A 14,768-nucleotide genomic window follows, 5' to 3' on the forward strand; every position below is an offset into this window, starting at 1 on the left:
TGTGCTCCAGTCTCCCTAGGGGAAATCTGTTTCTGTTTCTGACTGTTTTACTTTGGGTCAATGAGGCTTTTGTGCTGTTAGAGCAGCTCCCTGGGAGCAAGCACAGCCTCATCCAGACCTCATTGAACCGGCTGTCTCAGTGACTTGCTCTGCTGAGTTTCATGACATGTTTTCCCATCCTGAGGATTTTTGCCAGATTGAGATCATAAAACTTCAGCCTGCAAGACGTGCAGAGGCTGGAGAAGAATCAGGCTGATTAATTTGTCATAATGGCAAAGTGTTCTTCTGTCCTCCTTCTCTCTCATTACAGAGACAATCATTCATTTTCCCTGCAAATTTGTTCCAAGTTCACTGTTACCTGCTGTGATCTGACTTTGGCTGGTGTTAATTATTTGCAGCAGAAGAGCTGCATCATGAAAAGATATGAGATACTGCTTGCTTTCTCGTTGCTTTTAGTCTTTCTCCAGCTTGTGCTTAAAAAGGAGGGGAAAGAAAGGGCAAAAAAACCACCAAACAACTTTCTTTCCTGTTGTTCCTTGCTCGTCACCCTTTTTAACAAAGCCATCATTGCAAACAAGAAATGTGGGAGAAGCACGTGTGTTTCTTGCAGAAGAGGTCAGAGAGCAATGACTTTCCATGTGAGCTTCGTCTCACCAAGCTAAATGTCCTATCGAATGTGGACACTTTGCTCCTTTTGTGTTTCTGGTTAGTATAGGAGAGATGGACTACCTTTATTTGCCCTTCTGTTAAGCCGCGATGAAATTAAAGCCTGTAGTATAGGTATGATACATAAGGAGACCTAAATTTGAATTTCCTGGGGCCTCTGCTTTGACTCTGGGGTAGAGACTTGATGAACAGAGCCAGAGATTCATCCAGCAGTTGCAGTAGGCTGATACTATGAGATAAATGGTGCTTTTTAACTCCTTTTTCTCTCTTTGTTGTTGCCTCCTTCGAGCCAGGTTTGCCCAGCTGTGGCACTCACAGCATTTCAAATTGGATTAGGTGGAATCAAAGTGAAATCGGCACAAGCTAAACGTAAAGACAAAAAGAAGAAAGATGCATTGAAGGCTTCACCTCTGTGCTGTTCCTCTTCTCTTTCTAGAATTACAAGATGTATCCCGTATCTGGCTTGCATTTGAAGCATCTTCCTGCTATGTTCACTGATAAAAGTGACTGTGAAGCCTGGCTCGGTGCTGAGAGATCAATCTCTCAGTGATACTTTCATCCTTTATCAGCTGGTTGAGGAAAGCTATTTTTTCCCCACCTCTTTAGAGCAATGAGGAGGAAGCAGAAGCAGCTCTAGCTGTGCAGGATTCATGGAGCCAGTCCTTACTCCTAAGCAGTGGATATTAGGATGGGTTAAGCAGCTCAGCCAGCTGGGTCTGTATGTTTGGGCTCAGTCTGGGAGAGATGAACATGCCCCCTCAGACCATGCCCAGTGTGATCTTGGCTGGCTGTAGCTCCAGGTGAGATAGAAACATATAACACCGCATGTCTTTGGGATTTTGTGCAGCTGATGGGACAATCTGGGGCCGGATGATGAGCCGCAGAGCTTTGTCATCTTCAGCACTCAGACATCTCAGTCCTCCTCGGGACTTTCCTTGTTTAATAATAAGGTTTAAAACTCTGACTTCTCAGCAAGCCACCTTTATGGGAAGGAAAACATCATCTTAGAGGTACCAAATGTCACCAGCAATAAAGAAATTCTTACTGATGGTTTTCCAGGTGAATCAGTTGCTTGGTTTCATCTCATTCCAGCACTTTCCAGTGTGATCTCTCTGTGCCCCTGGGATGTGCTTTCTTTCACCTCCCTCAGATTTTCTTCTTGCCCAAATGAGGTGCATTTCCATGCTTTTCTTCTTGTACCAGATGGGCTTTCTGATCAATACGCTTTGCCTATGTTCAGTGGCGGCCTCTGCCTGATTATTGGAGGTGTTTAAAACGAGTGATTTAACAATACTCTACATGCATTTCTATTCATGTTTTCAAATCAGTAAGTCAGAGGCATGGAATTATTTTTAGTTTTGCCTGCAGGTTTCTCTGCACTTGAGGATTTTGTCTGTGAATGAGAAAAACCATACCTTGGCTCATCCTGAAGTCTTCCTGGGGCTTGCTGTGGTAAAGATATCTGATGCTACGGTGAAGAAACCAATGTCTCTGCTGATCTCCTCTCATTTTGTTTGCAGCCCTTCTGGGTGCAAGGTGCTGGCTATGGACACAGCTGATCCTCTTGGGTTTGCATCTTCCCGGCTAGAGGCTATGACGCCTCATTTCCAGGCAGCTGGAAATTGCACTGCTTGTCTATGTACTCCTGGATTTATTTCGTATTTTTCTTTCCTAAACCAAATTTGAGTCTACCCTCCACCTACATTTCTAACTCACCAGCATCCACCCAGGTTAGTGCACTGAAGGGAATGATGCTCTCTCTTCTCCCCAGTCCCTTCCCTTCGCCCCTTGCCTCCTGTGTGCTGCTGTGAATAATTCAGCCCCTGCTGTGGCTGCCTTTTCTCCTCTCCTAGAGGAGCTTTTGTGAGAAACACCAAAGGTTGGTGCCTTTGAGGTGGCTGGCCTGCAGGGCGTCATCCCTGCAGGATTGCTGTTCTCCTGCCTCTGCCTCCCTGGCAGCCACTTTCAGGCTCTCGGAGAGGTGTTGTGGGCTGAGGTGGGTCCTTTCATCTCTAAGAGAGTTCAAAGAGTCATTGGTGTTGCTGTTGCTGATGGTTCCCTAGTGACAGTGCACCCTGCTGAAGCAAAATGCTTCGGGAATCGAGGGAAGGTGGTGTCCGCTGTCCCTGCTCAGATCCCAAGCTTTGCTGCTGTGCTTCAGATACCCCCCTTTCTACCTGATGTCTTGCCTGCCTCCCTCTGCACTGCCCTAAGTCACCACAGCACCCACAGGAGGGGTGAGGATGCTCAGCAGGTCCCCAGGCTCTTCCTGTGTCTGCATCCAGGACACCAAGCATCTGCTCTTCTCTCTTTCCACTCCCCACTGTCCGTCCTGCTCCTGCTCACTCTTCATGGGCTCTCTTTCTTTCTGCTAGGACTCCCTCACTGCCTCTGTCTCTCAAAGAACAGGTTTGCAGAAGGTAAAAAAAATGTTTGGCACAGCCAAGGCTTTGTGTCCTTAGTTGTATAAATGGTTACAGTCGTAAAGGTGTTGGGCTTTTTTTGTTGCATCCAGCAGAGGCTTCCCCTTATAAAGGATTTACTGTTCTCCAGGAAGACAGAAGACAGAGATATGAACCTGCAGAACAAATTCTTTCCCTGGAGCAAGAATCTGCTTTTCTATAAACACGTGGATGCTGATGTGGTTAGTGAATGAAATGTTAGGAGTATTAACTGGATAAAACCCTGGTGAAGCAAGCCGCGAGGGGTTTTGTAGGGCTGTGTGTATGAGGTAGCAAACTCAATCACGCAAGTATTGCAGGACCTACAGAATGGCAGGAGCACAAGGAGGGTTGGCTCAGCAGGAATCTGCCTACCACATTATTGTAACTGGCTTCACCCAAGCAGTTGGGATTTGGTTGGATTAGGACAAGGTGGCAAACCTCAGCGTCAGAAACAGAGACCTGAGAGAGAAAGGAAAAATTAACTGAAGGCTCTTTCTCTATTTCCTTCTCACAGCTGATTAACCAAAATAAATGGTAAGAAATGGACTTCCACCTTTAAAATGCAATTAAGTGTTTCTGCTTGCATGTGGATGCTCTCAGGATGCTGGGAGGCTTGGAGATGTGTGCAGTCCCTGTGCTGGGAAGTTATCCTAAGGCACTCTTGGAGGGTCTCTTAAGTGATGTACAGCCCCCAGGCAAGTGGTTGCAGCCTGCCAAGAGCACAAGAGACTTGGTTTTACTGAAAAATATAGATAGTATTACATTAATTTTACCTCTCTTATCATCCAGCATGTTCATATGTCTGGGGTCCTGCAAGTGCATGTTCTTATCTCTGCTCTCTCTTTGCAGCCTCTTATGGAAATTCCTACCTCAGCGTTGCTCTTGGTGAAGGCTTACTGAGAGTTAGGTGGATAATGGGCACCAAGTTTCTTTTGAGGTTCCTTCCTTGTTGTTTGTAAAAGGGGTGGACTGAAACCAAGAGGACGCTTCACCTCTCCTCAACCAGGCAGCCCCCGAGTAGCGCAACACGCATGATTTTGTGCCACTGCCACTCTTCTGGCACGTTTCCCACAGTGATGCTCCTCTGACTTGCATGTGAGGCAGCCAGAGGAGTTCCTGTTTTTCATCTTCTACCTCCAGCCTGTCCCTTGCTGCTCCTGAGTGACGTGGGCTGCTTAACAGGCTGCTGACAAGTATCAAGTGTGTTCTTGGGCACTGCTCCATCTTCAAGCAACAAAGCTTACAAATTAAGCCTTCTGTCTTGGCCAATTTTGTTTCTCCACCTGGAGAATTCGTTTTGGCTTGTTGAGTAACTCAGTCAAACATCTGCAGTCCTGGCTGGTTCCTTTGCCAGCAGCTCACCCACTTGAATTATCTGGCTCCTCTCCATTCTTAAGGGCTGCATTTCTCCAGGCAGGACTCTGTCCCTAGATGTCACATGCCATCCAGGCTCAACTTTGCTCGTTCCTTTGATGTACTTGTATTGGAGATGAAGTCAATCCTAAAACTGATTGGGGTTTTTTTGTTGTTGTTTTAGACTTAAAATTCTAAAAGTCCTTTACAGCTGCTTTCTGGGAGTCCTTGGTGGAGTCCTTCTGAGTTCTGTGCTTCTTTCTGCTCACTCTGAACACTGCTTTAGATTCAGTAGGTGAAGGCTGTTCTCACATTTTAAGATCTGAGATTTCATGAGATCGTGTGCAGCTCAGTGGTATTGTTCTGAATGAGGAGCTAATTACCTATGTTTTTATCATGAGCACTATTAGTGGTAGCAATGACAGTGATGCTATATCATCTCTCTCTGCCTTTTCCCTATGAGTGGGAAGCACTTCTGTCTGCTTTCTAAGCAGAAAACCTGAATTGCAGATGTTTAATGGTGTGACCAGTCTTGCAGGAGGCCTGCTGTTGCTGGCCCTGGGAGTGTGCCATGAAACCCAAGACCAGGAGGCGCATTACATGATGCTCCATCTCAGCTCTCTGCTGTCATATAGGAAAGTTAATCAGAGACTCAGGGGATGAAGATTGTGGTTTGGTGTTTGGGGTTTTTTTTTCCCTTTTTGGTTGCTGTGACAGTATTTTTAATTTAAGTCCAGTATGGATAAAGTACTTGTAAGAATTTCATGGGTTTATAATCTTTTACTGACCCTGGTGGTTACTCACGAGTTGACCTTGTCTCTTTTGTGGCTGGGGGGGGCTCTTGAATTTCCCTGAAGTGGCTATTGCAGTGCATATTTACACTGAGATTTATTTTACTCTTCCACCCACCAAGGTGATAAGCAACAATCATCCATTTTCCTCGTGACTTTAAGCACCGACCACTCTTGAGAAGAAAAATGTGACAACATTGAGCTTGACTGGTACGGCATATGGTTTCCATGATGAATGCCCTTCCTTTGAATTCTGTTTGTTCCTGCTGTCCCTATAGAATCAGTTATTCACAACTGTCATGTTGTCGCTAAAATGCATTGTACCCAGGCAGAGCTCGGCTTCCTCCAAAGCAGTGTCTCCTGTTGCTGGGCTGCGTGTAGGAGTACCGACCTTCCAGCTTTCCTCCTCTTAATGCTTCCCTGGACAGTGCTGAAAGATGAATATTTTGGCGGGATTTTGGAGCACATGGCGGTTGACGAGAGCCAAGGATGAGAATAAGCAAACATCTCTCAATATTCCTCATTCCAGAATTGGCCAAACTGTGGAGGACCAGCTATGAAGAAAGTCCTGGAGGTAAAGCTGGGCAGGAGGCAGCATATTTCCTGCTCAGGTTTCCTTTCTGGTGATTTGGGAGATTTTTGCAAGTCAGTGGCATAAATAGCAATTATGCTGAATAAAAGAGGAAACTTATTTACTGCTACCAAACCTTCCCATGGGACTTTCTGTGTTTTCATTTAGAACTGGCAGGAAAACTTCAGCTGAAATATTTTTAGATTAAATGTGGCATTTTGATAGAAATTTTTCCTTTTTTCTTTGAATATACTCTGAAATGTTGTTGAAAAGCTCTCAAGCAGAATTTCTGGGAGTTTTCCAGTTGCTGCAAATGGGGAATATTTCAGTTCCTGAATGGTGATGAACATAGTGGAAGAGACACACATGCATGCTTTTATTAATACATTTCATAAAGAAAAGCACAGTCTTTTGACAAGTTCCAGCTTCATCAAAACTATCCTATCTCCTGGAGACAGGAGAAAGAGCAAGTGATGCATTCCTTCGCCAGGAAGACCATACATCGAAACATTCCATCTTCAAGCTGGATGAATTTGCCACAGCTCTGTCGCACTCAGAAAATAGGCAATGAGCAGAGACCCAAGGTACTGTCTTCTCCTGGAAGTTACCTTCCCAGCTTCCCAAACCTGCCAGCTCCAGGGAACAGGAGGGCGCAGGTGGCTTCAACCTCAGCAACATTCCTCACTGGTGTCTTGCAAAAAGCATGCCTGGCTGTACAGAAACTACTGAAGGTTTGCAACTTAGCAGTTTCTCCCTCATTTTCTTACGTTTTTAAAGTTGAGATGAAAGGGACAAGTCCTAGGTAGCTTTTACTTTCCTTAGGCCAGATAGGAGCTGGCAGAGGATGAAAAGCTTTGTAAGGAAAGTTCTCCCTTGCCTGCTCCTGAGGGGTGAGGGAGCAGTGCCACGGCTCCTCTGCTGTCCTTCCTGCCTGCTGCAGTCCTTTATGAACCTCCCCACTGAGTGTTGCCCCCTGCTCCCACCCGGCACAGCCCAGCTCTGGGAAATTTGTGGTGACACAAGCCTGTAACGTAGGAAGCGTGGCCCCTCCATGACTGGCAGTTTATAAATGCATGTTGTCACCTTGTGCTGTCTGATCTCATTCCTCCCCCTCCAGAGAGAAATCAAAACTGAGAGGAGGTCCGTGGCCCTGACCAGCAGGCACTGAACCAGAAATCAGAACATTAAAAAGGAAGAGGGAGAAAATCGGCGATCCAGCTGACACATGCAGGATCCCAAATCACCCAGCAGACACGTGCTGAATGCCAAGGAGGAGCTGTTGGTTCAGAGGGATGTTTCGGCTTCCTCCGTTTCAAGGATGGGGTCATGGGCTGTGCTGTCAGGTAGGGGACAGGAGAGGGGAGTCAGGAGACTGGGATGTGCTGCCAAAATCAAGATAACGGCTCAGCTGATGGCAGCTCTCACATCAGTGGCTGGTACTGGTGTGCGTCGTAGTGCTGAGCCAAGTTCTCTCTGCAGTCCCTTCTCCGCGGGTCAGACAGTCCTGCCAAATGAAGCAAAAGTGTTAGTTTTGAAGGGTAAAGTGTAGACTGTGATTATAAAGCTGCCTCTGGCACCTGCAGCTCCTTTTTCCCCATTCTTCCTCTTTCCTTCCATCTCCTGCTCCTTTCTGGCTTCTGAAGCACTTGTGTGGGTAATGAACGGGTGGTTAGGTGGGATTTTAGTCAAGAACAGTGGTTAACTAAAGGTTTGCAACAATTAACAGTTAACTGAAGATTTAAAGGACACAGCAAAGTTAAGATTTCAAAATGTCGAGTGAGTGAGGGACAAAAGCCTGATCCCACATTTAAGCGTATAGGTTAGGCTATTGTGGGAGTCACTCCAGTGCGTGCTCAAAGCGAGAGGTTGCAGAGCCTGGTTCAGAGCTCCATAAATTCCAGATGGGGCATCAGAAGCTTCCCAGAGGTGATACGAATTAGCCTGGGGAAAGCCCCAGCGTGGGTGTCTTGGGGGCGGTGGCTGCACTATTGTCTCAGCATCATTTCAAACTAGGCAGTAGGATGTACTTGGACAAGATTTTTGCAATGGTTGGATGAACCTTACTTTCTGACTACCCTGTACAGTCCTGTTCTGATGATTTGATGTCAAGATACTTGCTTTCCATGTGATTTCAGCAAACATTGTTACCCTCAACTCAGAGCACTGGGCTATTTCACCTTAACCCCAGAGTACCCATCCTCACTTGTAGCTATCGTTTGGCATGTGTTTGTCACAAAGTCGACTTAAGCCTGGGACAACTCGGAGAAAGGCTAACAGGGAAGAGTAGATCTCTTCCAAGACAGAGAGACTGCTGGTGCCTCTGTGACATAATACTGTGCTTCTAGAGGAAATTCTGCTGTGGGGTGAGTGGTGTGGAGGGATGGAGGACAGCTCTTAGTGCTGGGAATAATAATTTGTATTGCATGACTGGACAGGTGTATGTGGTTGTGCATCAGGATCTTGTTGTAGTGGATATGGTGTGGCCCCAGAACAAAAGGCGTGTGTGCACGTGGTGGTTTGCAGTCCTATTTCAGGATGAGAGAGGCAGAGAAACAACTGAGCTACAATCAAAGTAGTATTTCGTTAGACAACAACATGTAGCGTGCTCTGGTTTCCACTCACTGCTGCTGTCATCGACTTCACAGGCTTCGTGAGTATTCACGAATCTGAAAGACGAAAGGAGGACATTTTCCCTGACCACTGGTGACATGTGCTTTCTCATTCTTCTCTCTCCGTAGTGAATTTGCCAAAGAACGAGAGAGGGTAGAAAATCGTCGAGCTTTTCTGAAACTCCGTAGGCAGCAGCAAATTGAACGGGAACTAAATGGATACTTGGAGTGGATCTTCAAAGCAGGTAAGGCAAGAGAACTCCTGATCTTGGTTCAATGTTTTGTGGCAAGTAGAGTCTGGTGAGGACACAGGACAAGGGCCCCAGAACTAGTCATCAGTGTTGCTGGTCATCCAGGTAACCCAAGACTGGAGAGGGCCCAGCCAGCACTTGTTATTTTTGTTGGGCTTGTTTCTGAGCGGTCACGCTAAAGTTATTACAAAAGATCTCAGTTTGGTTAAGCAAAAATAAAGGAGCAAGGCCAACTTTCTTTATTGCTGAGATCAAAGCAATTGCCTTAATACAGTATAATATAAAAAGTGATACAGTGCCCAAAGTCTCCACAGTGGGGAAACTGTTCCCTTACATGAGTCATTTATATTTTATTTACTTTCCACCACAGCTCTTTTATAAGCCTCTCTTGCTATGATGGTAAAATACACTGGAGTGTCATTTTTATGAGCTACAGAGATCACTTTCATGAAACTCACCCCAGCACATATTAACATTGCTTTATAACTATTATAACTGAACATTGCACTTTATTGCAAGTTGTGAGCAACTTTAACAAGGACCCAAATGCACTAATTTAACAAAAAATAGCATGATTTTTTTTTCCTTTTTATCGGACAGTAAAGATTACCAATAACCCTTCTGCGTTATATGGTAGCTGATACATATATTGACATAACCACAGTGCAATCCATTCACATAGCATCAAGAAAACTTCTGGGGCTAATTTGCTTCCTTGCTTGCTTTTCTCAGAAGCTGAAACATCTGAATAAAGTGAAAATGCCTTTTAAAACAATGATGGGGAGAAAAAGAAATGATGGTTTCTCAAATAGGTTTTTTAGGTGCCTTTCTAGGCAGGTCAACTTCATCCTTGCCCTTTATAAATGAGGAAACTGAGGTCCAACATTATACAGTGACTCGCGTGATGCCAGCTGATAGACCAGTGGCAGAACTGGCACTCTGTGGTGCTCCTAATCCGTGGACTGGCACCATACTAAAAGCCTTGTCATCATTCCTTGTTTTGAAATCCATGCTGATGCTAGAGGCCTGATGCACTAAAATGTGCTTGCGCAAGCAGGTAATCGCATGGTCACAACAACTCATCACAGCATTGCATACGCATAACCTGCGTACACGCCAGGGGCCAGAGCATCCTGGTGCTGTTCTGGGTATAGGTAGCTCTTTTTCTGGATTTACGGCTTCTGTTTTATGTGCGCAACACGGGTGCCAGTATTTGGAAGAGCATTTTTACATGGCCCCTGCTGCTTTGCTTCTGCTCTCTCCTCTGAAGCTCTCTGTCACCCTGTGTGCCCGGGGTGCGGGGCTCTGCGCTGCTGCAGGTCCCCTGGCAGCCCTGGGAGGTGGCTGCGGTACCTCCCCAGAGGGCAGTGGTCTGGGCATGAGTTTTGGCAACCTGGCCAGAGAGGGAAAAGACTGGAGCACTGAAATGTAAAATAGGAAGAAGTAGCAGCAGTTTATATGGTGGCTTGAATCCATTATTTCCCATAGTGCTATACAGAGTGACAATTGAGTGCCAGTCGTATTGATGGACTTTTATTCACTGTGACTGTTCAACAGCAACTGTCCTCAATTAGGTAACCACACTTCATTCTGTGGTTCTGTAGGATTAAAAAAAAGAATAATTCACTTTCCATTTATAATTTGTCTTCCCATTTGTCTACCGCTTTTGTGTTACCTCAAATTAATTAATGGTTTATCCAGTGGCTGGAGCAGAGTGCACCGTGGTTCTCCCTTGGCTCTAGTGCCATCTTGCTTTTAAGGCTCTTGTGATTTCTTGGTCTCTAAATCCTGGTCTCCCCATCAGTAAAATAAAGATGAGAATTCCCTTGCAGGGATGTAGGTTGCTTCATTTCATTTTGGTGACCGTTCTGCCAAGAAGAGCTATGCAGAGGTCATTAGGTGAACTTACTGAAAGTTGAGGTGGAGAAGTTATAAACATACAGCCAGTCTCTGCTCCAAATTTGCATCCCTGTAGGAATGGCTGGCTATTGTATTTCTGTGTCGCCAGTGCTGAATAATTGCCACATCCGTATAGAGTGAAACTGCTGTAAAATGCCCATCTTTTAATTTTGTCTAATAACACGAGATCCAGAAGGTTTTCTAGAACAGGAAAGTGTATGCAAAATAGCTGAATCAGGGAATAATAAAAATATTATGTAAAGGCATTGTTGAAAATACAATAGGAATGTAAAAAAAGCTTCCTAGTACAGCTGAATAATAACAATAATTAAAATCAGCTTAGCAGTGTTAGTAAATCTTTGAATGCAAAAGGTAGCATGAAGGCTAACCAAAACAGAGAATCTCGTGTTTAGAATTCAGGCGCTGAAATTTGGGACTGTGCAGTCAATGGGGATTTCCATTCCTGGCCTTCATAGAGGCCAGGATTTCAGCTATGAAATGATCATGAATTTCCAAACTAGATAATCAGTCTTCCTTGTCCAGGACCATGTGTGGGACAATGGCCAAAGCAAACCGCTTGGGTGGGGGGAGGAAAACAGACAGGGAGGACGGCCACAGACAGTCCAGCCTGTACAGAAATCTCTTGCAGCAGCCCCAGGCAGTGAGATGTAATAAGCTGTTTGCATAAAAGAAAGAGCAAAAGCTCTTGGTATTCTGCTCTAAAGTAACTCTGGAGGATTTTGTTATCATCCATGCAAATATTTGTTTTTAAATCCTTCTAGCATCCTTGACCTAATTGAATCTTGTAGCAAGGAGTTCCACATGTTAACAGTTGGTTTAATTTTAAAAAATAAACCAACCCACCAAACAGTATGTCCTGTCCTCGATTTTAAATATGTTGCCTTTCTGCAGTGAGAGGAAGAGCTCAAGAGTGCACTTTGTATTTCTTTTTGTTACTTTTCTTTCTCTGATCTCTCTCTACCTTGTTTCATCTTATTTTTACTGCTCTAAAGCATGCAGAACCAATCTGCTCAATCCCCTTTCTTCCCATGGAAGGCTCTCCAGGCTTCTAATATTTATAGTATCCTCCCTGAGCATTTTGTTTGTTCATTTTTTCTCATTTATTTTTGATGCAAGGTAGGAAGAGTGGAAAGCTGCATTCCAGTGATTCACAGAGTGGCATCTTAATACTTAAGCTGGTTGTTTTTGCTCTGTAATGTTTTACATATTCTGAGTAGTTACAGGAGTTGGAAAGGAGGTATCCTTGTTCTCAGTAGTGCTCAAGTTTTTACTTCAAGGGTTGTAAATGGTTTAGGACCAAGGAAAGTATTTGAGTGACTAAAATTACTCCTTCATCTCTACACTGCCTCCCATTTGTCAACAATGATTTTAATTTAACGTTGTGCTCATCATTTATTGACCACTCTTGAGTGTCTTTAATGTTTCTCATAGCCTTCTCTATCCGTAATCTGAATGATGTTATATTATCTCTTGCTGTACATACTGCATTAAAAAGGTGGTTCAGATAAAATTTTGGGGTTGTTTTCTGTCAACCCTTTCTTATACTGAAATTGTAGACTGTTTAGTCCTCCAGAAGAAAACAATGGGTCTTTGTTTTCTACCTCTTAAGTGCTGTCTGACGCGAGTGTTTTCCAGACCTGGTCTAATGACTTGTCTTATATTTGTGTTGTAAGAATGAAACTTCTTTAATAGCCTGGCTCTTGAGTGACTGCCTTTTACATTTTTCTTCTTTTCTGGTGGTACTTCTAAATTTTTCCAGTGGTAAAATAAGAGTATAAAAAGGAAGAAAATATTAATAAAAAGTGCTTGTTAATTTTCAATGAGGTACCTTGGCACAGCTGAAACTTTTTAGTGCCAGCTCACTATTGTTAAATCACCAGAAGTGCAGCTATGATTGAAACTGAAGCAAACATAGCTCAGGCTGTTTTAAATGTGGATTGTTTAGTATAGTCAGCAGCATATCTGCTTGAGGGGTCTATACCAAGGCGTTTTAAACAGTGACAACCTTAATGTGTAAATACTTGTGTGAGTTATACTTAATACAGGAAGCCTTAATTGATGAAGTGCTTAACAAATAAGTTCTTAACAAAGGGTTGGGGAACAAAAGAAAATTATAACACAGATGATGTGCTGAAGTGCTGAATTTAGACATGCATGACTTGAAAGAAAAAAATCAACCTACGGTCTGACCAATTTCCTTAGAGTTTGAATTGACTTTCTTTACTTAGGATTATATAGAGACCAGGTATGAAGTTTCTAGCTTTACTTATTTCTCAGGTGCATGCTGAAGAATGAATACATAGGGTAGTCAGGAGGGTTTAAATATTTTCAAATGAGGTAACAGGTGATTTAATGTAAAATTCCCATGTCATGAGGCCAAGACTAAGCAAGGAAAACTGTAACTCGGTAGAGTCTTTTTGAGGATGTCAAGAAGAAATGTCGTGCCACCTTCAATGACTTAAAAATCTGTAAGTGTCCTCAAATATGTAAGATTTTCAGTCTTATAAAACTAGTGTGAGTTACAGGCCAGAAGCAATGATCAAATCCTATTATTTCTTGCATCTCACAGAATTTAGGCCAAAACTTTGTATGGTAATTGCCATGTCAAGCTCATAAGCACTGACTCTCTGTATCGTTTAGAAGTGAACGAACTGTATGGATCAGTTAGTAATTTTAAATTTAATCTTGAAGAATAAAGTCAACTGTCTGGTTTTTAGTAAATTCTTTGAAGGGACCAACTCTTCCTACCACTAGAAGTCAGCTGATGTAGGTGTAAAAAGCAATGTTTCACACTGTGTTGCTCCTCTAGGCACAAGACAACAGTTCTGTTCCCCAAATGCCTCTTCTTCAGTTCAACCAATATCAAATAAAGTCTTGCTGGTGACAAGCAAACCCTGACCTGTTCCACCCACTGCGTGCTGCGACTTCGTTTCATATTTTCATTGGGCTCTGTGCAAAGGCAGTAGCAAGTCAATTTGAAATGGTGCCTTTCAGAGGAATTAAAAAGTGGTGAAGCCAAGCAATGTAATCCATGCAAATGATTTTGCCACCGCTGCTTTCTCCATTAAACTCCTCAAAACTGTAGCAACTATTAGGCTGTCATGCTGCATTTCCAACAGAGAGCGGAAAACTAGAAGTTCTCTGTACAGAGTAAAGCGCTTATAAGCCCACAAATATTCTTTTGAAGATGTTTCTCTTATCTTACAAGGACATGCATCATTTTGAAAACACTTTGCTCAGAGACTGGAAGTCTTTCAGTTCAGAGCTAATCAAGTTGCATGTCTTTTGCATTTTAATTCTTTCCAAGTCCATCTCTTTCACACAGCACTGATTCTGAGTGTTTCTTTTCTCCTGGAGTAAGCAGGCTTTGGGAATGGGTTTAACCTGTCTCTTCCAGCTCACTGTAACTTGAATGCTATTCCTTGACATGACAAAGCTTTATGAACCTCAGGTTTCAGCTTTCTGTAAGAAACAGAGCAACAAGCCCCTTGATACAGCTGGGAAAAGACACCTACATCAATGAAAAAGGGCAGCAATGTGTGTGAGGTGGCAAGGGAGGATAATTGCCAGAAAGATAAATTGAGATCCCTGTGAGAGTGACGGCTTCTTCTAAGGGATGCATTTTCATTCAGTTTTTCTATTTAACAAGTCTGAAGCTTCAGCAGTTAAATTCAGTTGTTCTTCCTTTTTTCTAACTTCTGTTGCCTGTTGAACGTGAGTTATTTCCTGTAATCTGCTCTTCTTTTGAGCCCACAATGTCCTATCTCCCCATGCCAAAGAGAAAGAGAAGGGGCACCATGTTTCTCTGCTGCTTTGCCTGTATTGTTCAGCATGCCGGTTCCTCAGTATAAGGTTTGCCTTTATTTCCAGTCCTGTAGCATGCTGTGTGTTGTCAGTACTTAATGACCAGCAATTAATCTTACTGCTGAGACACCTCTCACTGATATCCTAGCAAAGCCCCTGTGCCTTTGTTTGGAGGCTAGAAGTTGCTGATCTGATACTGTCTCTTTGTTGAATATTTCTTCTAATGTAGAGGCACTGTTGTTTAGAAGTTTTTCAGGTGTCCTAATTATCTTCTTCCAGTCTCTGTGTTACAGTGATGACTAAAGGCAATGCAGCTTCTGATCCTCTGCTTAGGATGCTGTATGGTTAAAAAAAAATAT

General features: G+C 43.6%; 1 protein-coding gene across 1 annotated transcript in view; it reads left to right on the forward strand.

Annotated features, from left to right (window-relative positions):
- The window catches only part of CACNA1B (calcium voltage-gated channel subunit alpha1 B), a 298,439-nt gene that overhangs the window by 142,426 nt on the left and 141,245 nt on the right, over positions 1-14,768 (forward strand). The window contains exon 8 of the mRNA XM_075519947.1: positions 8,564-8,679. Within this exon, the coding sequence (XP_075376062.1) occupies positions 8,564-8,679 (116 nt within the window). The remainder of the gene's footprint in view (positions 1-8,563; positions 8,680-14,768) is intronic.

The sequence above is a fragment of the Mycteria americana genome, chromosome 17 (assembly GCF_035582795.1).
Source record: "Mycteria americana isolate JAX WOST 10 ecotype Jacksonville Zoo and Gardens chromosome 17, USCA_MyAme_1.0, whole genome shotgun sequence".
Lineage (NCBI taxonomy): Eukaryota > Metazoa > Chordata > Aves > Ciconiiformes > Ciconiidae > Mycteria > Mycteria americana.